Here is a 24,867-nt window from a genome sequence, read left to right as displayed (position 1 = left end):
ATACACTTTAGGAAAGCACATGACCACCTCAGGCGCATACATCACCAGAATTGCAAACACAAATCTGCTCGCAAGCTATAACACCCCCCAATGGGAGGAGGTACATAAGACACTAAACTCTGTGCCAGATCCAGCAAGGTTGCATCCCTGTAGGATCTGTACTGAGGGCAAGCAGGTAATGCAAAACATCCTTAATGTCCTGGACTGAGCTGATACCTCAAAGAGAGTCATTGCTGAAGGTACGCTTCTCAAGAGACATTCATGGCTCCGTGCCTCAGGGTTTAAGCCCAAGACTCAGGTGGCACTGATCAATATGTCTATTGAGGAGGCAGTACTATTTGTGAAGCCTGTCGAAGAGCAACTGCAAAAACGGCCACAAAAGAGCACAAGACCATGAGAACACTGGGACAAATGACTAACAAGCCATGTGTCCAAAGAGGAGTTTTTAACAAACAGCGTACCTTTCGTGCCCAAGGTTTCAGCAGGTCCAATCAACCAGTATCTGGAGCACCTGGCTCTTCTTTTTACAGTTCTTAGTCTCGTTCTACCTCCTATTAATCCTACCAGCAGAGAGTTTTGCAGGGGAAAAGACGAGGCAGGGTTGCAGCCTCTAGAGGCGCAGCAGCCCCTGCCAACAAATGATGGGCTGGTTCACATTCCCTCCCATGCATCCCCAGTTGGGAATCGCATAAAACTTTTCACCCAGCAATGGGCGGGAATAACGACAGATCGCTCGGTGTTCACAACAGTGGCAAAAGGATGTGCCATAGAGTTCCTCAAATCACCAAGCCACCACATGTGAGAAAAATGTCTCCTGAACATTTCCAAATCCTACAACAAGAGATCCAGACATTACTAGAAAAAATAGCAATACTCGGGACGAAGATCAAGGTATTTATTCAGTGTACTTGCTTGTTCCACACAAAGACCTAACAATGCAGCCAGTGCTGGACCTATGCCCTGCAAATATGTATGTCAAGCCTCAAAAGTTCAGAATGACTATGTTACAGGTGGTAATCCCCACTCCTAAAACACGGGGATTACATGGCAACATTGGACATGAAAGATGCATACTTTCATATTTCAATGTTGCAAACGCACAAAATTACCTCAGATTCAAAGTGGGGGACAAGCACTAACAATTCAAAGTACTACCATTCGGCATAGCCTCAGCCCCCCAGGGTGTTTACAAAGGTACTAGCAGTAGTAGCCTCTCACTAAGGAAGTGGGGGTCCATTCCAGTGTACCCTTACTTGGACGACTGGCTAATAACAAGAGACACACCTAAGTGGTGCCCACAAAACACCCAACAAATAGTCGATCAGTTGTTCAAACTAGGCTTATCGATAAAGGAGAAGAAGTCCAGTCTAGTGCCCAGCCAAGTGAATCCCTAGGGGCACTAATCAAAACAATCGACTAGTCCTGCCCTCCAACGAGAGGGTCCAAAACCTGCTGTTCCAAACACCTCAGTATGACGCCGGTTGTCGAGTAACAGTGCGAAAGCAATGCGCCTTCTGGGAATTAAGGCTTCCTACATTTATCTAGTGGCACTTGCCCGACTGTGCACGCGTCCAATGCAAGAGTGGTTAGCAAAACAATGGTTTCAAGCAAAGCAGATGTGGAACGATCTAGTAGTGGTCTCGCAACATCTAGTTCAATCGCTTCAGTGGTGGTCAAAGGACAACACGTTAAAGTGAAAGCCTTTCAACATACCAGCAATCAAATCCACTCTTACAACAGGCACATCCCTAACAGGGTGCTGAGCTTATTTTCTCCATCACACTGCACACAGGGGTGTGACCACGGGCATTAACCAAAAAACACATCAACCTTCTGGAACTGCTAGCAGTCTTCAAAGCACTTCGACCATACAAGACTCGGTACACAAGACAGTCCTTATCCTGACAGACAGTACCACAGCTATGTGGTTTACATATACAAATGGGGGTAGTGTGGGGATGCATTTTCCAGGGTGGCCCAAACTAGCCGAGAACATTTGTCTGTGGCCACTACAGCACAACATGTTTCTCCTAGTACAATATGTTCCAGTGGAACTCAATTTAGGTCTGTTAGTCGAGGGGGCACGTCTCCGTCCCCCCTGATCGATTTTCGGCTGGTGGCAGTAGAAACTACTTTTTATATTCGACCGCAAATATTTTCCCATTGTTCGAGGCTACCGACTTTAATTATTTAATTCTCATAGCCTCGAACATACCGCCGGTTTATTTAATTAATATGAATTCTCCGGTTGTTTTTTTTTTCCAAGACTCGATTCTAAAATGGCGTTTGTGTTCTCTTCTGTGACTCCAACCCAAGTCGAGCCCTTTGTCCCACTTTTTGGCGGGCTACTCCACAGAGGCCTCCAAAAGTGGTGCCACTCTGTCTGGGTACCACAGAGGGAGTAGTAGGGGGTTTAGGCACCCTGGACCGAGTTACCTTGGTAACTCAGGTCGCACTCTTGTGTGTTTGGCCCAAGTGGTGAGCCGGCCGGCTCACCACTTAGCATGTTTGAGTGACAGCTAGGCTGAGTGAATGGGGGTATGCTGCATAAAAGCAGGGCTTTGGGGACTGGAACTTCAGAAGTCGCCACAGGACCTAGGAATCCGACGAGGGAGAAGCTCAGCCGACCTACCACGACGACACCACCGGTGGAGCCCTGCAGAACCAACTCACCACTTCCCGCCGACAGAGAAGATCTCCCGACTGGAGAGGCTTCTTCCCCTGACTGGTGGGCACAACCAGTTTACCTTTCTTTCTTTGCACCCCAGCCCGGTTTGTGGTCGAACTGCCCGTGCCAAACACCCCGGCAGCTGGATAGCCACTTGCCACTGAACCGCAAATCACCGGACCGTTCCTTGTACCTGAGAAACTCTGCGGCTGGTTTCTTCCCTGGCAGTGCAACGGACTCCTGTCTTCCGCCACGACGAGATCCTCTCTTCCCCTGACGAAGCACCGACTTGCACCCGCTGCCAGGAACAACTGCCCCCGCTGGAGCGTTCTCACCACTTTAAGGTACCGTGTCCGCCAGGCCTCCCTTTCTAAAGATTGCAACAAGGTAATAATAACTCCTTAACCTTCTGGACTGGGCTGGCCGCCTTGACCCTCTTACTGGTCCATTTCCTTGGTCCAACTCCTTTTTGAACCGTTACAAGTCTTTTGTGCACTGCAACCATGTGACCTTGGACACATTTCGTTTTGATCCTCTTAAAGCGGATCCAGCCTATCGACTCTGAATTCAGTGTTACTCTGCCTTTCTCTCTTGTGTGTTAGTGAAAAAGTGTTGGGATCTGTTTCAATTTATTCTCTGCTTTTCTCTCCCTTTTTAAAACGAATTATTAGAGTGCCATCTATGTTAAGCGCTCACGGCTGTCTGAAAATAAGTGGGGCTTTACTTAAGACTTGTCTAATATTCTTTTAAGGGAGTGTATATCTTTTAGTGACTGTGTTTTTGAATTGCTTACTATTAGTGCCTGTGTGTTTCTCTAGATGTGGTTTTACATAAATAATGATATCTCTTTTACACCAAGCCCTGGTCAGTGTTTACTTGTTCTACTGTGTTCTCTTGACCTATTGTGAATACTCTGTATACTGCCTAACTCTTTTTGAGGGAGGTCTGACTGCTCAGCCACAGCTACCAAGTGAATCTGTGTGGTACAGGCTGCTACCAAGTGGGTTTACTGCCAAACACCTGTAGTCTTAAATCTTTTGCAGTGGTCCCAGAGGGAACTGCACAGATTTCTGCCTAACAGCACAAAGCCAATCTTAAACATCTCACCTACTTTATTGTTCACTGGCTGAATTGAATCCTAACTTGGGATTAATGTTACAGTTAATTACTACTTTTCTACTTTTTAACAAATGCTTAAATATCTTTGTGTATAAATAAATAATTCATTTATTATAACTAAGTGTGTAAGTGCTTACTTGGATACCTGTATTCACTGGTTTCATTTCACAGCTCTACAGCTCACATTACCCCTCTTAAGATAAGCATGGCTGCTTAGTCACACTACCATCTTGTGTAGTACAGGCCTATATTAAAAGGTGGGTTACCTAATGCCAAGGAGATAAATCTTGTGTAGTCCCACACCAGTTGTACTGCACTAATTCTTACCCAACAGCTGCCATTTAAGCCTCGAGCTAACTCAACTCGAGGCACAGGGGCAGTTCTGTCATAGCACATTCCCCTAGATGATATTTGCAAAGCTGCCACTTGGAGTTCAGTCCACACTTTCACCCAACATTACTGTCTAGACACACATTCCAAGGGTGATGCACAGGTGGGACATGCAGTGCTAAAACATCTATTTGCAGCACTACCTTCAAACAATCCACCTCCTTCTCAAAGTACTACTTGCTAATATATGGAAAGCATGCGATTCTAAGCAGATCCACAAGCCTCAGAAGGCATACATTACTTACCGTAATCGCATTTCTGATGCTTGTTTCTGCTTAGATTCACATGCGCCAGCTCTTCCTCCCCTCTTGGACTTGAAGGTTGTTCGGTAAACATAGATCTTTTTACACCTCATGATCTCTAACCTACACTTCACGCTCACACTCCTCACATGTCAGATCATCTGCGGGACCGCGACACGTGAGGGATCATGGTTATAGTCAGCTTCAGAAACTTCATATGCAATACTACGCAGCTACCACTAGATGTCGGCCTATGCAAAGCATGTGAATCCAAGCAGATGCAAGCATCAGAAATATGATTACGGTAGGTAATGTATGCTATTCACAATTGTATACCTTTTTCCTTGATTTAGTAATTCTTGTGCTTTCAGTGTTCACTTTGTTTTCCCAATATCAACATTCCATGCCCTCATATATTGTTAGGGGTTGCATATGTATTCTGCCTTTTTGATTTACAAATCTCATAATTTCTGTTTCAGTTGCATTACAAAATTTAAACTGTTTGGTGACCTCGTCAAAACGCCCCGGGGTTCCCACTTCGATTGGGCTGACTCGCATCTTCGGTCCTGTTTGCTCATACACGGCAAAGCTCTGCCGCCCACCTTCCACTCTGAGTGCCTTGATGTCCCTCCGCCTTCTCCAGCAGCTCTGCTCCTACGCCTGCTAACTTTCAGGTCTTGGTGAGGATAATGTTGTGTCCTCCAACTGACAAAAACCCAGGAATCGTCTTGAGGTTCCTGGCGTTTCTGCAGCCCTGCTTGCTCTTGCAATGATTCCTTCCCTCTTTGCTGACGAGGCCCTTGGCTGCACCACCCGGACTCGTGCCTCCAGTTTCTGTCCGACCTTTGTGTCACTGCAACGTCTTCTCCTGAGCTCCTACCCATGCTATGGTTTCCATTTTTAAATATTCTGCTCATAGGTGTTTTCCCAAAATAACTAGCATGCTCATTGAGTTTGAGACTCCTGCTGCCCTGCTCTGCATCATTTCCTTCATCCTCCTCGTGTCAGTACTTAAGTGGTTGTTGGAATTGGAGTCTCCACTGGGAATTGGATATTAACTGATGCACAGTACTTGGAGAACCTCTCTTCATGTTTCCAGATGAATGATCAGTTCTATATGACGGAGAATTGGAACTAAAAAATGTTTCTTTGGAGCTTTTACATTTCAGAACATGGATGGTATTTTGGTATAAAGGATGTTTGGGAAAAGGTTTCTCTATTTTCCCAAAAGGGGTGAACAGATATATGGCAAAAGGCCATTACGGTATTAGATATCAGGGGGTCTTTTCCATGGACAAATGGAGGATACTGTGCCTCATCCAATCAAGCCATGTCATCTCCCTGGAGGTTGACTCCTCCCATGTGACCCCCCCTCATATTGCCGGCCCCAGGGGTCACAATCAGGTAGTGGCTGCTGGCCACAAGGGAGGAGGTTATGGCTGGGGAATCAATGATGACTCCATTGGATGCCTCACAGCTCATAGAGACGTTCTGCACTAGAATTGTTTACCTGTCACCTGCACCACAGTTAATTAATTACCTTTTAAGAAAGAGAATGTTGTATATAGATTTGTTATATATAGATCCTAGTTATATAGATCTTTTTTTCATTATCAGACCATTTTTTTATTCAAAGTAATACTGTCAGCCAAACTCAACCTTCTAAGCCCTGGCCTTGATTGCGTGAGATCTATGTGAGCCACCAAAGCAGAAGTATTGCCTACATCTAAGACTGTTACCCCATACCCTGTTGCCTGTGCTGGAAGATTTCACCTTATCTTACTCCTACGCCCTGTCCCCTTACCTCCATACTGTATGGGTGTCCCTTGCTTGGGACGGAAGACGGTACCTTTTTTACCAGAAACGAGCTTCTTCCCCCTTTAAATTTACAGGCGTGCTGGTGCGCGGCCTTGGGAGCATGCACTTCCCTGACTCCGCCCACTACTGCCACGCCTCAGTCCTCTTTTCCACGTTACGGGAACGGACCACTTTCACCAGCGCTCCTGGGTTCGGCGTAGTAATTCCAAGTGCTCTTCCACAGAGAGTTATCTTTGTCTTTTTGTCTTCATTCCGATACCTCTGTCCTCTAGCGCCAAGCTCCTCCCTGGCGCATGTCGACGTCATCAGGCTTCAGCAGGTGTCCAGCCTGCCGGGATCTCTTCCCTACGTCCGACCCTCATGCTCTTTGCCTCCGCTGCCATGACCCCGATCAGGGCTCGGAGGGTTGCTTCGCGTGTGATGCGCGTACACTGCACACTCTTAAGAAAAGGTTAGAACGGTGGAGAGAGCTCTTCAGAAGGTCACCTCCAGAGGACTTGAAGGACTTTGTCAGACACAAGTCAAGGCCCAAGGTAGGGCCACTGTTTTCATCAGTACCCCGCAAGGGTAACTCCTTCCCGAGGAAACGTCAGAGTGGGAGGGACCAGTCAGGTCCTAGCACCAGCGCAGGTAGCAAAGCTGCTTCAGTTACTGCCCGCCATGCCGAGGGGTTGCAAGAGCCTACCGGTGACATCGCTGAGGGACAGCAAGGTTCTATTACCAGGTCCTCACTCGAGGGGCTACGCCCTATTGGACAAATGTCTGAGGTGGCGCCTGTACACAGCACTACCAGCGACACTGCAGAGGGCACACCGCTTACCAGGTGCAGTGTAGGCTTCAACCTCCACCGCCAAGAGTTCAGGAAGAGGCCGTGCCCAACGCGGCAAGTGTTACGACACAAGCCGTGGTATGCAGCCCAACAAAATGGCCACTGTGCCAGATTTAATTGCCACTCGTTCGACACCATCCCCCTTTGGGGATCAGGTAGGAGAACGAGTTTCTAGGTGGGACTGATTTTCAGCATTGCAGGGCCTATACAACCCGCAAGCAGCGTGTACCCAGGCCTTAGCAACATCAGAACCCGGCGCCCAGAATCACAAAGCGCCCCAACTGCCTGTGAGGACAGGTTTTTGAAAAGTTCCTCACGCTTATGAGGTCCCTACAGATGGGCGTCATCCTCAAGTGCCTCAGGCCCCTGTTCAGCCTCTGCTGCCTATGCCTGTTACCACCGTACCAGTCCTCGTGCAGTCCCGGCAGTTCCATATCAACCTCCACAGCAGGCTCCAGTCAGTACAACACAGCCCTCAGCGCCCAGTACTCCAGCTGCACCGGACCAACAGGACACTTTGGACACCGATGAGGAGGAGGACCCCAACACACATTCCTCGGCCAAGGTATTTCATGAATGGCTAGCAGGTCTGGCCGAATACCTGGGGCTCCCACAACCTGAGGTTGAAAAACAAGAGGCGGGGGTTCAGGTGGAGGTCCTCACTCTACGCCCTGCGGCTAGAATGGGGATTCCAATGCAGAAGGACATTGTGGCTCTGGCCAAAAAAGGATGGCTTAAACCCCATTTGGCGCAGCCTGCCAAAAGGCGCCTCAACGCAAAGTGCAGGCAAATGGAGGGGATCCACTCTTGCTGTCGGCACACCCTCAGCCACAAACCTCTGTGATCGCTGCAGCCTCACTCTTCTCCAAGCTGCAATCCTCCTCGGCTACCTCAAACTCGGCACTCTTTGGTAAGGAGGAGATGATCTTAGAAGCGTATGGAAAGAAGATATTTTCCAACCCTTCATTGCACCTTCGTCAATCCAATACGGACGCTATGCTCACTGCAGTCAACCAAAGGCTTTGGTGGGAAATAGCCGACTTCCTTCCGGAACATCCAGTACAGATTAAGGTGCGCTTCAAGGCGGGGCTGGCGAATGCGAATGCAAAAACTGTTGCACAGGACATAATGGAGTCCACCGTGGCCCACATAGACGCCTCTGGCTGTGTCATCTGCATTGCTACGTACATGAGAAGAACAGCCTGGCTATGGGCTACGAAGTTCAACCCAGACTCCAGGAGAGCATATTGAACCTTCCTTTCGTGGGTGGCAACCTTTTTCATTCCGCCACCGATGAGTAACTTGATAAGAACGGTTCCTAGACTGAAAAATCCTTATCTATCCTCACGAAGTCCACGCCCAAGACCTACAGTCACGCGCACCAGCATTCCAACAAGGGTCTGGCCTTTGACTTGTTCCGAGGCTTCCAGGAACGAAGGTCAAGACAGCCAGACCGGTCTTCAAGTCAGCACTGCCGCAAACAGCACAATTTGGGGAATAAGGGCTTTTTTTTAGTCCCCTCCTCCGCCCTGGCCTCAGAGGGGAAAAAAAGCTTGAAACTCATCTGGGTCCACGTGTCTCCGGTGGAGGGGGGAGGGAGGCTTGCCCTTCACACCCAATGCTGGCGCACAAGGTTCGCAGACGCCTGGATCCTCTCAGTAGTGTTAACGGGCTACTGCCTACCGATACCTCCTTCCCCTCTGCTCCCACAGATTGGGACAGCAACTCTGTTGGCAGAAATTTGATCGCTCATAGAGAGTCGGGCAGTTGAAGTCCCAGCCTCCCAGCAGTGTATGGGCTTCTATTCATAGATTGTCACCATACATAAGAAGAACCAGGCTGGCCTGAGTTGTGTTGGACCTTTCAACCTTGAGCATTTCCCTCCCTCTTCAAAAGTTCAAGATGGGTACCCCAGCGCTTATTGCGGAGACATTGTGCATGGGAGACTGGATGTGCTCTCTGGATCTGAAGGATGTGTACCTACACGTCCCGATCTGGCAGTCCCATCGGTCCTTTCTGAGGTTCAGGATCATGGGTTTTCATTTCCAATACAAGGTTCTATCCTTTGGCCTCAATTAAGCCCCAGTGTCTTTACCAGACTTATGAATGCGGTGGCAGCCCTTCTCCGGGCCCAGGGTCACCACGTATATCCACTCCTAGACGACTGGCTCGTCAGGGCAAGATCTCAGGAGGCAGTCCAACACACTTCCTCTGCCCTCATGAATATGCTACATGAGTTGTGATTTTCCGTCAAAATTGGAGCCTACGCAGAAGCTAACATTCCTAGGCCTCATCTGGGATACGAGCTCCGAGAGAGTTTTTCCCTTGGAGGATAAGATCAGTCATCAAGAGAGCCACGGGGCATTTCCTCAGCAGGGCATTGACATTAGCATGGTGGTACCACCACGTTCTGGGCATCATGGCAACATGTCTCTTAGCAGTGCCACACGGGAGACTCAAGATGAGATGCTTGCAGCTACACTTCACAGCCTCCTGGAGTCAGGAGAGGGGTTTCCAGGCGGAGCGTGTCAGCATCCCACTTCAGCTCCACCAAGAGCTAGTCTAGTGGAGCACAGACTACCACTTGTGGATAGGCAGGCTCTTCTGGCAACCTGCACCGCAGGTTACCATCACCACTGACTCATCCCTAGAGGGCTGGGGAGCCACCCTGGACAGCCAGTGTCCATAGGGTCTGGTCCCATCAGGAGCAGGAAGCTCACATCAACTGACTCGAGTTGATGGCCATCTGGCTTGCTCTCAAAGCCTTCCTCCTGATGGTCAGTGGCAAGTCGATGCCAATTCAAATGGACAGCTCCACCAGCATCTATTACATCAACAAGCAGGGTGGCACCAGGTCTCCTCCCCTCTGCGCTCTAGCAGTCAGCATTTGGGAGTGGGCGCTGGTAAACATACACTTGGCAGCAATCCACATCCTGGAGGCGTACGACCTGGAGATGGACAGGCTCAGCAGGCTGGGAGCGCACAATTACGAATGGCAGTTGAACGAACAGGTCCTTCAGAAGATATTCAACAGATGGGGTCATCCTCTGGTGAATCTTTTTGCCACCTGGTCTAACAGGAGGTGCCCTCAGTTTGCGTCCTGGCAGGGACAGGCCTGGGGCTCTCTGGGCGATGCGTTTTAGATAAAGTGGAACAACATGTATGCATATGCCTTCCCTCCCACTGCCCTGATACGTGGGGTAATCTGCAAGATAAGGGAGTCCCGGCACCTGTACATCTTTCTGATGGCTCATTGGTGGCCCGGCAAGGCCATGGTTCTCCAAACTGCTCAGCCTGTTGGATCGGCCCCGATACACCTTCTGCTGCCCCAGCTCACCTACTATCGCAGCAGGGAGGCACGGTCATCCGCCCCTCCCCTCAGATGTTACCCCTTGCACTGTGGTTCCTGAGCAGGTCGCATTAAAGCATCTGCGTCTGTCACAGGCTAACCTAGACATCATACAGGGCGCTAGGAGCGACGCTACTAGGAGCCAGTACAGGAGCAAGTGGACTAGGTTTTGTCACTGGGCAGAATCAAAGGAAGTAGATCCTCTGACTTGGACAACGTGCTATCCTTCACCGCACATCTTGCACACTCGGGGGTGCAAGTAGACACATGCTGCACCTATCTGGCGGCCATTGGTGCCTATCGAAAACTCTGAGAAGGAATGCTTTTCATCCAACAAACCAAATAGTTAGCACATTTGGGGGGCCTCACCAGGCTATACCCACCTATCCAGAAGCCACACACAGTGTGGGATCTCAATGTAGTTTTTATGCGCCTTGGCACATAAACCATTTGAGCCAGTGGGCGTCTGCGGACATCAGGCTAGTCACCATTAAGACAGCTCTATTGGTGGGTCTTGCGTCGGCACGCAAGGTCAGTGAAATACAGACACTGGTGGCTTCAGAGCCCTATACTACCTTTCATATGGTCAAGGTGGTGCTTCGAACTCATCCTGCATTCTTACCTAAGGTAGTCTCCACGTTTCACCTGAATGAGGACATAGTGCTACCTACTTTCTCTGCGGACCCCAAGGATGAGGCGCAGAGGGTACTGCACTGCCTAGATGTCGGGTGTGCCCTAAAATTCTAATTCTATCTGGACAGAACCAAGAGCTTTCACAAATCAGAGGCTCTCTTTGTCACCTTCAGTAGGTAAAGGCCAGGCTATCAAGCTTCCAAGGCCTCCTTAGCAAGATGGATGGTTGCAGCCATCAAGGAGGCTTATGAGGGGCAGCACAAACCACTCCCGGCAAGTATGCATGCCCACGCTATCGGAGCCAAGGCTACGGCTGTGCCTTTCCAGAGGCATATTCCCTGGCAGGTCATTAGCAAGGATGCTACATGGGCAACGCCTTCAGCCTTCTGCAAGCACTACTGCTTGGATGCCAGCTCCAGGTCGGACGCCGCATTTGGTCAGTCAGCATTACGGAACTTGTTTTCTTAGCAGGGTCACCTCTCATCCTTGTGCTACATTCAGGTGTATTCGCCCATGCAGTATGGAGGAAAGACGTGACGTAGGAGTAATTATAATTTGGTCCATAGTCCCCTTTCTTCCATACGTCCCACCATCCTCCCCCTTAATAAAACTGGTGTCATTAGGCAATGGTAATATTCTCGACGCGTCACAGGGGACTGAGGAGCGGCGCCAGTGGGCGGAGTCAGGGGACTGCATGCTCCTAGGGCCGCGCACCTCTAAATTTAAAGTGGAAGAAGATTTCTTTCTGGTGAAAAAGGTTCCGTCTCCTGTCCCTAGCAAGGGACGCCCATACAGTATGGAGGAAAGGGACTATGGACTAGGAGTACGTTAGTCATTACAGTGAGTTACTTATAATTTTTTGTTGGTGTCCTTTTAGTTGGTTTCACATTTAATTCCCCCTGTTGCTCTGATGACTACAAATAAATATTGACCCGGAAATTAGTCCTGGTTCTTGTGTTTCCTCTTTAAGGGATTAGAGAATTGCAGGTTCCTTAATTTCTAAGTGTATTCACTGCCTGAAGATGACAAATGATTGCTTTTTGCCTGAGTTTTTGTCCAGACCCCATGTCAGGCAGGAGAGAGTTTTGCCTCTCTTTTTCCAATCCCTTCCTCTTAATCATAAAGAAGTGCGCATTCTTCCAAGAACTCTTCTACTAGTGGTGTCTTGCATAACAGATTACTGCCAGACTTTTCATTCCTCCTCCATGAAGAGATCTGTACTGACACTGTGTTAGGGAGAATTGGAATTTCAATGCCAATTCCCTTTAACCTTGGAGACCCCCAGCTCTTTTGCTGGACTCTGGGCTTTTTCATTTTTACTCCTGAGTGAGTGGGACCTTTTCCTCAGTCACCCGTGTGTTTTCCGGACTATGATTTTCTATGTTCCTTACTGTTTTATGAAGTCTGGTCAACTCCATAGGCATTTGGTTTTGCATTGTGACACACAGCATCTTTTCTGCAGTGCCACTCAGTTCCTTTCTACTTGTCTTAATGTTTAACTACATTTTCTTGGGTGAACTACTGTTCCCAAGAATAGTAAGATGACCCCTGTCTTTCTTAGGCTGGTGTGTGCTGGACCCATAAAGTAAATCTATGTGGAGTGTTGGGGGGGCTACATAGTAACTCCTTTAATCCATTCATCATGTACCATTTTGTTACACTCACTCCCTTAAATGGCTGGTGGCAGTGGTTTCTTTTTTACTACCTCATGACGTGCATCTGCAGGCTAATACCTCTGCTGCAGTGCTGCACCCAAAAGCGACCATTTTCTCAAAATGGCCCCAGTCTTCTTTTTTTTCTCCATTTCTTGTTTATTTTCTTCTCGGCCTTTACTCTGTTTGCATTGGGTTTGAGTCCTTTGTGTATTTTACCTTTGGCGGCTTCAGCCCTGAAGCCCGCCTAGGCTCCAGTGTGTCTGGAAAGGCAGGAAGTGAGGGGAGGGTACCAAAACTTCCCTGTTCTTTGTCTCTAGGTGTGCCTGAGTGAAACCAGTTCCAATTGGCCGGCCACCCAGCTGTCCTGTAGGACAGCCACATGGCTCTGTGATTGACAGCCTAGGGCTGTGAATGAACGGGAACTTGCATAAAAAGCAAGGTTTTTGGGACTAAGAGCAGAGTCGACCATTGGAGGACAACATCTGAAGCACAAGACGAGAGAAGACGCCAACAGCACCCTCCTGGACCGTGAAGTGCCAGGTGAAACCCTGCAGCTGTGCTGACCCCGTTTTCAAATAGACTGGGAAGACCCGTAAAGGATGACTTCCTCCCTTAGGCTGGTGGGACCAACTTGCCTCGAGACAAACTCTATTTTGCTGCAACCTCCGTCTTTCTGTAACGTTATGATATGGCATTTGTAACGCGCTTATACACAGGTGTTTCAAGGCGCAAAAAACGTTCCAAGGCTGCAGAAGCCCAGTACCCCGGGGTACCTCGACCATTTGTGAGTGCATTGTTTTCCGAAGTCAAAATCCGGCCCAATCTTTGTGTGCATCCAGAGGACACTACAGTAGCAAGTAATCCGTATCCAGAATCCCCTCACCCAGAGTCCAGGACTGAGGGATCAAGGAAATCCTAACCAGAGCTTTTCGTTCTTCTTTGGTGCTGAGAAAAAGTCACCAAAACCACAAAGAGCCGCTGAATTGACGTAAATCCATTACCTGCATTGGCCTTACAGCTTGTGCTTTCTAAAGGTGACTCCTCTTGAGTTGCTGGGATTTCTCTTTTGAACACTAAGAACATGTTTCTAAGAAGGGCATCAGAACTTTGACTTTGCTCATTGAAGTTGGCTGTCCTGTCTCCCTAAAGGCCTCCTCCTGAATCTATTTGCTTTGGCTGTGCTTGCTCCCTCACAAGTTTTAAATGTTGAACACTTCAATGCTGGGATAATAGACTGCCTGCATCTCTTTTGGAGAATCTAACTGTTCTTATAACCTATCAGTCTGTTCTGATCTAACCCTAACTTTTCCTTCTTTGAAAACTCAGTATTGCAAAGGTGATGCTATATAAATGCTATACTGACCTCAAATGACGTCGCCTCCAGGTGCTGGAACATGTGGAACATATGAATGAATTACTCACCTGCTTTATGGTTCACTTTAATTGAATCCTAATTTGAGATTAGTGTTACAGCTAATTACTGCTTTTTAAAGAAAGTTTTAAATATCTTTTGTGTATAAATAAATAATGTATTATATAACTTTAAGTGTTTAATTGGATACTTGTATTTACTGATTTCATTGTTATGCTCTACAGATCACATTACCCCTCTTAAGATAAGCCTGGCTGCTCAGTCACACTACCAACTTGTGTAGTACAGAACTATATTAAAAGGTGGGTTACCTACTACCAAGAGATGAGTCTTGTGTAGTCCCACACCAGTTTGACTGCACTAATTCTTACATAACACGCTGTGAGAGCCAATGTGTTGTGTCTTTACCTTTTCAGTTTAATGTCCCTCAGATAATCTGCAGGGCAGAGGAAGAGCTCTACCATTATTGTCATGCGTTAGAACTACTTCATTGAAATCATCATTGCGTCATAGGCTCAATTAATTCAAACCATAATAAACATATATTCAGTTTTAAGGTAAATGGGCACATAAATAGATGGCCTTCCACCATATCAGTTTATTCATGCTTTCCAATATTCTCTTGAATCTTCTGTACGTCCACATATCTGCCCATAATGGTATTTGTAAGTTGTCCACGATAGTAACTTGCTATGGTGGTTCTGTATCAGTTTCTTCAAGCTAAAGTTGTCCATCGTTCCCTCTCTAGGTGCTCTGAGGTAGATGGCAAATGAGTAAAGTACATAGAGCGGTTCCATGTAATAATGTTGCCACAAAAATCTCGCCATGCAAAAATATCGCCGAAAAAGGGCCGTTTTTGTGGCGACATTATTGCATGGAACATGCGGGGGACACCCCCGCAACCCTCAAACTTTTTTTTTCTTTTTTTTTCTTTTTTTTAAACATTTTTTTTTTGTCCCTGTCCCCATATATATGGTCATCCAAAAAATATCGCCACAACATTTTCCCGCCGATATTATTTACGGCGACCATATATATGGCGATATTATTACCTGATACCCATAGATCATGTATGCACGTTGTACGGACGACCCTGTGTTTGCATGCATTCTCGTCTCCCATTCTTCCATTTTTGTTTTTGGTTGTGCTATGAATGTTTCAGTATGCTATCCTCCAGACAGGTCATGCCGTCCCTCTGGAAGAAGAGGGACAAAGGACTAATTGTGCAAGGGTTACTTTGGTGAGAAACCTTTACTCGCCTATAGATGTTTCTCTTCGATAAGGAACTGGGGAATAAGAGTCGCCAATTTTCATGGTAAAAGGGAGTGTTATAATAATAGCGCTTATTATCACTCATTTTATGAAAAGGATTCTACTCACTGGCATTTCATCTCATGGTACCAACTCTAATGCTGGGCATACACAGAGCCTGCAAAGGCAGCCGCAGTTTCTCTCTGTGGTGAAAGACCGAAAATGCCTGACGAATAATAGATAACCCATGATTGCTAAGGATTATGAGAAAGAATCCTTTAACTGTAGTCGCGCCTCCGCAGTCTTACCCCTCGGTTTACGCTTTGTTGTGCCTTAATCTCTACAGTTTCATTTCTTTATAGGTATTGCTTGTCTCGTATCACTGAATAAGTCATTGCTGCATGTTACCCTTTTCGGATATTACATTGGACCAAGCAATGAAGCTAATCTGTCCATTTCAGTCGAGTGGCCTCACATTTTTTCCTTCTCTTGTCAGATCTGGAATCACCCTGATGTTCTGCATGAAGCACTTCAAAAAGAAAATTTGGCAAACGAGCATGATCTTGATGTGGATGATCTCGGCACTAATGCCAGCTGCAAGCCTCATAGTGGCAAAGTGAAGGTCGAAAATAATGCCATGGGACTGCCAGGGGGAGAGTCCACCAACAGCAAGTTACTGCAGAGCGTTGGATTGAACCCATTTCAGGAGAAGGTCCATCAGGTGGTCACTTATGAGTGGGTGAGTCTATCCATTCTTCAATCCTTGTATCAAACAAGTGCTTCAATGGAAATAATGAAAACATTATGAAGTGATCATGTGAAACTACCTTTTTGTGTGTTGATATTCTTCAGGACTTCAGATTATGAGCATGTTGGAAATTTGAATTTGCCATTATGTTGTGTGGTAAGTCCTTGAAACATAAGATCATGCTAAAGTAGCTGTTCACAGAGAATAGAACATGAAGAGGCAATTAAAAATAACACGGGGTTTTCCCCAAAGTGGATGAAATTAATAGAAACGTTGAAATCTAAATATGCACACACCTTAAACAAAATACTACTACGCATCAACGTAGCAAGGTGTAAGGTGATGTCTCTGAACCATCTTCTCTCCTCAATAGGTTTCAAGTCTTTCAAAATACTTCAGTTTGCCTAGCCACAGGGATCCCTTACGGTCAGCCTATTTCTTCGGCTCGTAGGAAACTGCACTGGCTCCTTGTTGTGACACAAGTTCAGTTTAAAGCATTGTTTACAAGCAATATTGTCTCTTCCTTCAAGAAAAGATCTCTCTGTATTGCGTTCCTCGAGTACTGTGCTCTTCCAACCTGCTGCTCCTTGAAGTTCTCCATTGCCGGCTGGTCTGCTCAGGAGGTCAGTCTTTTGCTATTGCTGGCATAAGCTTTGGAGTTCAATGTCTCTTTTCTTGAGGGCTAGTGCAGACCTCAATCTTTTCAAAGTTAACTGGAATCTTATTTGTTTTGCTGATCTTGTTCTTTTCTCTACTTGCGTCCTCATTTGTTAGCACCATGATGCCACTGGTGTCAGTTGCACTTTACAAATATCCCACAGATGGTGTAGGGCATAGTTAGGTGCCTTTGTGCTATTAAGTTACTGAGTCTCGTACACCTTGGCACGATTTCTATACAAGTGTTGCCAATGGCAGCCGTAGGATGAAAACGGAAGTCAGGTTAACATATTTAATATATGGAGGGACGTTTGGAGGGGGCCCTATATTTGCCCACAATAAAATCTTTTATGCATTTCATAGACATAGGTTTCCAAGTTACCACTGCTAGTTTCTGCAAATTGACGAAATATGCATTTTTAAATGCTATATGTGTTTTAAACACCACCGTTTTCAGGCCCTGGATGTTTCATTGCAGCTCTTATGTATTCTTTTTCTGTGTGCCATGCCGAAGAATACGCTTTTAAAGACTGGCATAGATGTGTCCGGTTTACATCTAGCGGTGTTGGGTAGAGGTTAAACTGTAGTGCAGCAGGACATAGTTTGTTTTTCCGACTTGTGGTTATTCCCGTTATATGTTCCCATTAAGTGTCTTGTGAATCTGCTAAAGTCCAAGTACACACCTAATTGTGATAAAGAAATCCATGAACTAGACGAACACAGATCTTCTTGATTGCTATCCCTATGAACCCTGTGAGGTAACGTCCCCAGTGGATGTGGCTGCTTTCAAGATTAGGGTTTGCTTTGAAGGTCACAAATTTCAGGCCAACAGCTCAGGGGGCTACAGTGCCAGCTTAAAAACGTGTTAGTAGCCTGCAATGCATAGCATTCAAACCCCTTTGATAGCGTGTTAGTGTAATAGATATCCTGCACAGACGCGAGTGTGTTTGTCCGTGTAAAATTGAAAAACAAGCATAATAGTGTGCTACACTACTGTTTAACCTCTGCCAAACACCAGTCTATAAAAGCCAGAACATTTATTCCAGTCTTTAAAAAAAAAACATTGCTTTTCACACAGAAATCTACTGCAGAAGAGCTGCAATTAAAGCCAGTGTCTGAAAACAGTGGCATTTAAAATACATATTTGTCCGTATGGAACAGGCCATTTAGCATATGTTGTCGAGGCTGACACCCATTTTTACGACGAGTGTGTTGCAGCGGGAGTTTTTTTCTCTCCCCTGCCTTTATTTATTTTTTTATTTCCATCCCCGCAACTGTTCATGTGCCATTTCCCGCCCCCCCCCCCCAAAATCACAATGGAATTTTCGGAAAAACTGAAGTGGCAAAACGACCGTTTTAAAAACTGGGGTTGGTTAAAGGATGCTATACCGTTGTCGAGGATCACAAACGAGCAGTACGGATTTCCTAATGTGTGCATATAAATATTCTGGAAAAAGACGAGGAAGCTCTCTAATCTCTGAGATAGCTAAAATGTCAAAGTTGTGGACGAGGCAGATAAGCTACAAAAGCAGACACATGGATTTTGCTGTGAAATGAAATTCAGAGTTAAACTTGCTCATTTCTAGCTAAAGTTAAATTGGCAGTATGTGGCAGCTGAACACACTTTCTCAATATGCTATTATGATTTCTAATGAAACACAGATCGTCTCCTTTTAAGTGGCACAATTCTGAAATCATATCCGCAGACGATTATGCCAACCATTTCAGTCGATAAGGTCAATGCAAGTTTTTTTTAACAGTATTAAGCAGTACATATACGGTTCATTGTCAATAATTTCACATAATAACATGACTAGAAACCCTTTAGCTTTTGAAATGTGTACCATCAAAGCTTGTATTGTGCTTTGGGGTTTGGAAGAAGTACAGCTAATTACAGTGCTTACGTAATGTCACAAAGGATGGATGTACTTGATTTCATGTGATCACATTCCTTGGTCAGTGATCTAATGTAAAGTTTATATGCTTCTTATCCCTCTTTGATCCAACTGTCTTGCCCAAGTTCTCACTATGCTGAGCTTTCCCCCTACACCTTTTCTTTTTTCTAACTTCATAGTTTCAAATGTGGGCTTAAGGCGGAGCTGTGACTGACCCAGGTTCTGGATATCACGCCTTCGGCCCTTTGTGGATGATCCTGACCCTCTGTTATTTCTTCTTGTTTTTCCTACTTCCCCACCTCCCCTTACCCCCTAGAATTGAGGCTTTATGGCAGAGCTGGGATGGAAACGCCCTCCCCACACTTCTTTTCCACGCTTAACTCCCCCTGCCCTCCCGCCCCTCCTCATTCTGTGGGTTGAAGACCTGTTGCAGTTGTTGCACTGCAGTGCATTACAAAAGCAAAGTGAAATGATCTGATAATGTCATTCTGATGTATTTAAGCAAATCTTTTTTACTTTTGTTGGGCACAAACAAGCCTGCCCATGGTGCATTATAAGCGTCTGACAAATTCCGTAACCAGGTACTGGTTTTGGTATTATGCTCCGTAGTAAACTTGGGCTGATGAACGTGTAAGTGCTTTTCCATAGTAAATTGCAGGTTTTACATTAATGTTGTCCGAGATTGCTATGTCTCTGCAGAACCTTTTGAAAGTTGTTTATGTTAGTCTGAACAAAGATTGAATTTGTCATCTGTTCAGTGTTGTAATTAGTCTGTATTCCTAATGAATGCTTATGACCTTTTAAGCGTTCTTTCAGCATGCTTGAATGGTTGTTTTGTATCTTCCTTCTAAATTATTGTACAATTAACAATGAGAGCCTCAGGTTCACAGTCGTATGCATTTCATTTACTTAATGAAGAGCTTTAGATCCAGTAAGTGGATACAGTCTTTTCTACCTTTTGATTATCAGCTTCATATTTAGGTAATTGTTAAGATTGTCAGCATTCTTCTAATTTTCTTTAACGAAGTAGTTGCCCAGCAACTTTACTGCCTATAGTTAGGTCAATTAGGTCTGTTACTTGTCAAAAATAGGGAGTAACAGATGAAAAGATGTCTGCACTCATGTCTTGTCTAGAGCCATTGACATCAGCAGCGCATGCCACACAAAGGAATTATATACTGTTGTGTTGCCTGACCTGAAGAGTGCTTATCAGATTTTTTTTTCAAGGGTTCTTTTTTTAGGAGTGCGCTCAAGAGACTGGTCAAGATGGGGCAGTGGGTGTAAGTGTGAGCGCTTTGTGAAGGGGACGGTTGTCTGTCTTGCTCACGTGGATCAACTGATCCTTTGAATTATCCACCACCAAGAATTCTTAAGGCGTAGTTGGACAGCTTGGTGGCCCTAATCTTGGTGGGCCTTGTGTTGACAGACTCGACTTGAGCACGCACGCATCCCTCCTGACTCTGCAAGCCCCATAAGACCCCACCACTGGAAAGCACTGATGACAGCGTTTCTACGGCTCTAACTGGCAAGTCCACAGGGTGCAACAATGTGCAGGATGTGGGTTGTCTGGCCATGAATGTTTTGTTCGCGAGTGGACTGCCCGCAGTTTTACTTATCAGGTCCCCGTTTTGACCGTTCATTAAAAATTGGGCCAGAGCAATTTGTGTCTCCTGCCGCACATGTTATGGATGCGGGGGAAGCCCCTGCAACCCAGAGGATGAAGATACCGAACATCGGGAGCAGAGGACACCCCTGCAAACACAGCTCTTCATGTTCAGTTTTTTCGGACCCAAATTGATGCGAAAAATTCAAACTAATTGTAGTGACTGAATTCGGTTAAATCTACCTTTTTGTTCAAATTTGTTCGATCAATTTGGGTAATACCCATTGTTGCATCGGAAGCCAGCCATTTCTCATAGTCTGCTTGTAAGCCTGGCGTGGCAGCCCATGTCCATATGTAAGAGAAAGTGTGACGCCACGGCCTCCTGATTATCCAGCTGCAATATATATCATGTCAGACCGGGTCTGCAGAGAGGGACCAGGGATTCCCACTGTACCCGAACTACTGATATAGTGTGGTGGGGACCTCAGGGTTAACCTCGACCTGGGCTGGAAACCATTACTGGCTGTGGACTCTAAAGCAAACATAAACACTACGTCTGCCACCTGTGCTTGAAGGACAGAGGGTTAGCCTTTATGAACTTGTATGCTACAGCCGAATTGCCTGACTTGTCTACGCCTAGGCCCAAATCCTCTTCCCTCAAGATGGCATTGACCGAAAGCTCTGCAAAAACTGGTGGTATAGGATCCCCATCTCATGGGTTACTGGAGGCTGGACAACATGTACCCCCTTCGTAGTTTGAAATAGTTAACTCCAAGCTAGATAACCTTTTATTAAAGTGGATTGTTAAGGAGAGTGGAGGCATCTCCGAGGTTTAACACCGAGCTCGTTTCCTTGATGACAACAGATTTGAAGTAAGCCAACTCATTTGGATGCTGCAGAACAAAATAAAATGGGTCCGAACCAAGAACAAAGACCTTGAAACTAGATCTAGAAGAAATAATGTTAGAGTGGTTGGGGTCGATTCCCGCATGCAGTACGGAGTCCTTTATGAAGGAAGTGTTGCAAGACCATACGCGATCTTCACAATTTCTTGTTGAGGGAGCACATAGAGTGGCAAGCTCAAGTGCCCGTCTTGGACGAAATCCATATAAATTCAACTACTCAATTACAGGGATTGAGATGTGATCCTAAGACAGGCCCACGAACTGGGGGAACTGAGATATCAAGAAACCTTTCTACCATGATTTTGCATCTGTCAGTCAGAAGGCTTGTCTGCCCTGGAACTAAGAGAAAAGGGAATACAGTCACAATGCTGTATCGATCTAAACTCTGAGTTATCTACAACAATAAGACGCCTTCTTTACAGATCCCAAAGACGCGCATTTCTTCTTAGAATCCCTTCCACCTACTTGATTTCTAAGACCATGTGGATCAGCTGCCAATCTCACACAATCCACTCGGCCTCACAATTAACACCAATTACCACTGTGACATTCCAGCTGAAAATTCTAGACAAGGCCGCCTACTTACAAATTCAATCTTACCTGCAAACACAACATCCTAGGCAAAAGACAATCTGGCTTCCGCCCTCGTCACGGCACAGAATCAGCCCTACTGGACCTTTAAGAACCAATTACTCAAAGCCATGGACAAAGGCAAATCCTCACTCCTCCTACTCTTGGATCCCTCGGCGGCCTTTGATTTGGTTGACCACAAGATTCTGTGTAAACATCTCACTGACACGGCTCACTTCTGCCAAGAAGCTACCACCTGGATCACTTCCTTCCTGGAGGGCCGAGACATGAGGGTCTTCTCCGACCAGGCCTCGGCCTCCCCTTTCCCCATTGAGTGCGGAGTGCCACAAAGATCATGTACCTCCCCTACTCTCTGCAATCTATTCACCCTTCCCCTGTTCAGCGACCTAGAAGAATTTGGCATAGCGTTTACTAACTATGCCGATGACACGCAAATTCTTCTCCCCCTAACAGAGAACTATGAACAAGACCTCAACACCCACCAGAAGGCATATGCACGCATCCAGGCCTGGATGGCAGCCAATGGCCTGTCTAAATGGGGGAAAAAAACTGATTCTACTGAATCCCTAAAAAGACTAGACATCAAATACAATTCCTTCAGTATTGAGAACACTATTATCACAGCCTCTAGTGCAGTGAAAACCCTTGGGGTATATCTTGACTCCACCTTATCAATGGACAGGCAAGTCAGCGCCATCTCATCTACAGCTGCACTTACAACAAAAATCATAAACGCAGTCAAACCCCACCTGTCGTCAAAGAACTGTCTTAACATTGCTAGAGCCACAATTGGCGCAAAACTTGATTACTGTAACACCCTACTCCTAGGCACCTCTACTCATCTGTCTATGATATGCATCTGAGGATATAGTATATACTTGCCCCTGCAGAGATGTTACATAAGGCCAAGGACTTCGGTCTGATACCCAGGACTGTGTCAGACCACTCCCCACTTACATGGTCATTCCACATTCAGGACGATGTAGTTGAACGACCCCTGGCTCTTTAAGTCACATGCCCTCTTTGTGGCATTTAAGAGCGAAATGGACAGCTGTCATTACATTTTTTGGCATTAACATCAGTTGGGTTCCGGACTTAGGAGGCATTCAAGGTATACTTCTGAGGACTCTGTATCAGAATGGAAAGTGGTGTTCCAAAATCAATCAGACGTGGTATGTTTACTCTGCAAACAGACCTATACGTGTATTACAAATGGAGTTAGGACACTCAGACAACAAAGACCTGCACCAACTGATAAAATCCAAGCTAGACCAGTTCCGATCTTTCAAGCTCAGACATATGGGGTAGGAACTGTTAGGGGAGTTTTCCAAAAGTCCACTTAAGGTAAGACTTCATAAAACGATCCCAATGGTATAAAGGTCCCCAACTTTAAGTATCAGTCTGTACTACTAATGGAACCTTGGTAGAGTGTCGGAGCAGTCAGGCTCATCATAAGAGGAGGATGTGAGCTGTAGGTAAGTACACTGAACCTAGTTAGCAAAGCAGATCAAAGAAAGAAACACACCAATAAATGTATATTAAAATATTTATTTTATTTACACAAGGAATGCTTAAATAATTAAGCCAACATACATAGCAATACTTTTAGATACTTTTCATGTGTGCTCTGTCGCTAAGGCGCAAAGGCCACTGCTTAGTTGGTTATTGCTTGTGGTTACAATTGTTAGTTTGACACTGATGACCGGTCTACCGTACTATCGGTAATAACGCGCACTCGCGCACAGACACAGATGTACAGTAATTGTATTTAGTTAGCGAAACCACAGTCAATTTGGAGGGGGCTCAAAGTCTCAAGAAGCAGCAGAACAGCAAAGGTTCCTGTGGATACTTTGTCTCTAGTTAAGGTTACTAGTAGAATAACTCAACGTTGGAGAACCCTGTTAAAGGACTTGGAAAAGGGACACAAGCTAGCTGCTTGGGTCAGGGGTAAGAGTGAACAACCTGGACAACTCTACGTGCACTCCTACATTATGGAGCGACTTCTTGGATTAAGGTAAGCAATACCTTTTCTCCCCACAGTACCTTAGGTTAGAGGACATTTTTGTGGCTGTATTCTCATCGATGTAGCAGCACTGGACCTGACCTCCAGATTCCTTGGTCTGGTGACGAAAGTCAGGACAATGAACAGAGGATGTCTCAGCAGCAGTCTCGAGGGAGGATCTCTGACACAGATTTCTTTAGCTTCAGCCATAACTATAGGGTTGTCTATGTGACTAAAAAGTCACAGGAGCAGAGAGAAGGGGAATACTAAGTATCCCCTTGGCACTCCTCATAAGGTGGTGTGTGCCAATCTCTCGGATAGTTTTAGGAGAGATACAAAGTATCTATCCTTAAGAATAGTAGTAAGGATAAAGAAAGAATCTCAAAGGAGATCCCAAAGGCTTCCCAGAAACACTACCATAAGGAACTGTGTGCTACAGAAGTTTAGATATGAGGGAAGTTGACTCCATAGAAAAGTAAAACACAGCGAACAGAGTTCCAAAAGGTAGAGCCCATAAGAATGACTGAGTGGAAAAAGGTTCCACTCATTCAAGATATAAAGAAAAAAGTCCAGAAGTCCATTCAAAGTGCTGGCGGTCTCACTAGGAGAGGGGGATGAAGCATAACAATGATACATCTTCTTAACACGGGCCTGGCCGCCTCTTAGGGCACATAATGCAGAATGAGCGTGGACCCGTAGACATATTGGCAGTTATGAATGAGAAAGGAACTCTGATGTCTACTCAGCCCTACAGATAAGGGGTGTATCGGCCACTTTTACTCCCCCCCTCCCCAAAAAAACGAATGGGCATTACAAATACTCCCAACAAAACATAGGAAACTGACACGTAGGACAATGTGCTCCTGCTTTAACCCACACAGTTCCATGGATATGTTTGGACCTGTAGTGCCCATAGTACCACAGGAAGAAACTGCTATTACTGCCTGATTGGAAGAAGTAAACATGTATCTTTTTTAATGTAGATCTAGACCTCTGGTCCTCCCTAGGCTGGACTACTGTAACAGTCTCTGCCTCAATCTGCCTCGTTCCTCCCTTCGCCCCCTTCAAATAATCTAGAATAGGACACGAAACGTATCCTTCGCCTCAAGCCCAAGGACCACATCTTTCCAGCTCTAATAT

General features: G+C 46.0%; 1 protein-coding gene across 1 annotated transcript in view; it reads left to right on the top strand.

The window, feature by feature from the left end:
- Positions 1-24,867, top strand: part of RAD54L2 (RAD54 like 2) — a 1,748,428-nt gene that overhangs the window by 1,113,118 nt on the left and 610,443 nt on the right. The window contains exon 12 of the mRNA XM_069644107.1: positions 15,823-16,065. Coding sequence (XP_069500208.1) covers positions 15,823-16,065 — 243 coding nt within the window. The remainder of the gene's footprint in view (positions 1-15,822; positions 16,066-24,867) is intronic.

The sequence above is a fragment of the Ambystoma mexicanum genome, chromosome 2p (genome assembly GCF_040938575.1).
Source record: "Ambystoma mexicanum isolate Mex_15411 chromosome 2p, UKY_AmexF1_1, whole genome shotgun sequence".
Taxonomy (NCBI): Eukaryota; Metazoa; Chordata; class Amphibia; order Caudata; family Ambystomatidae; genus Ambystoma; species Ambystoma mexicanum.
Note: the sequence above shows the minus strand (reverse complement) of the source record. Positions and strands in the feature narration are given on the sequence as shown.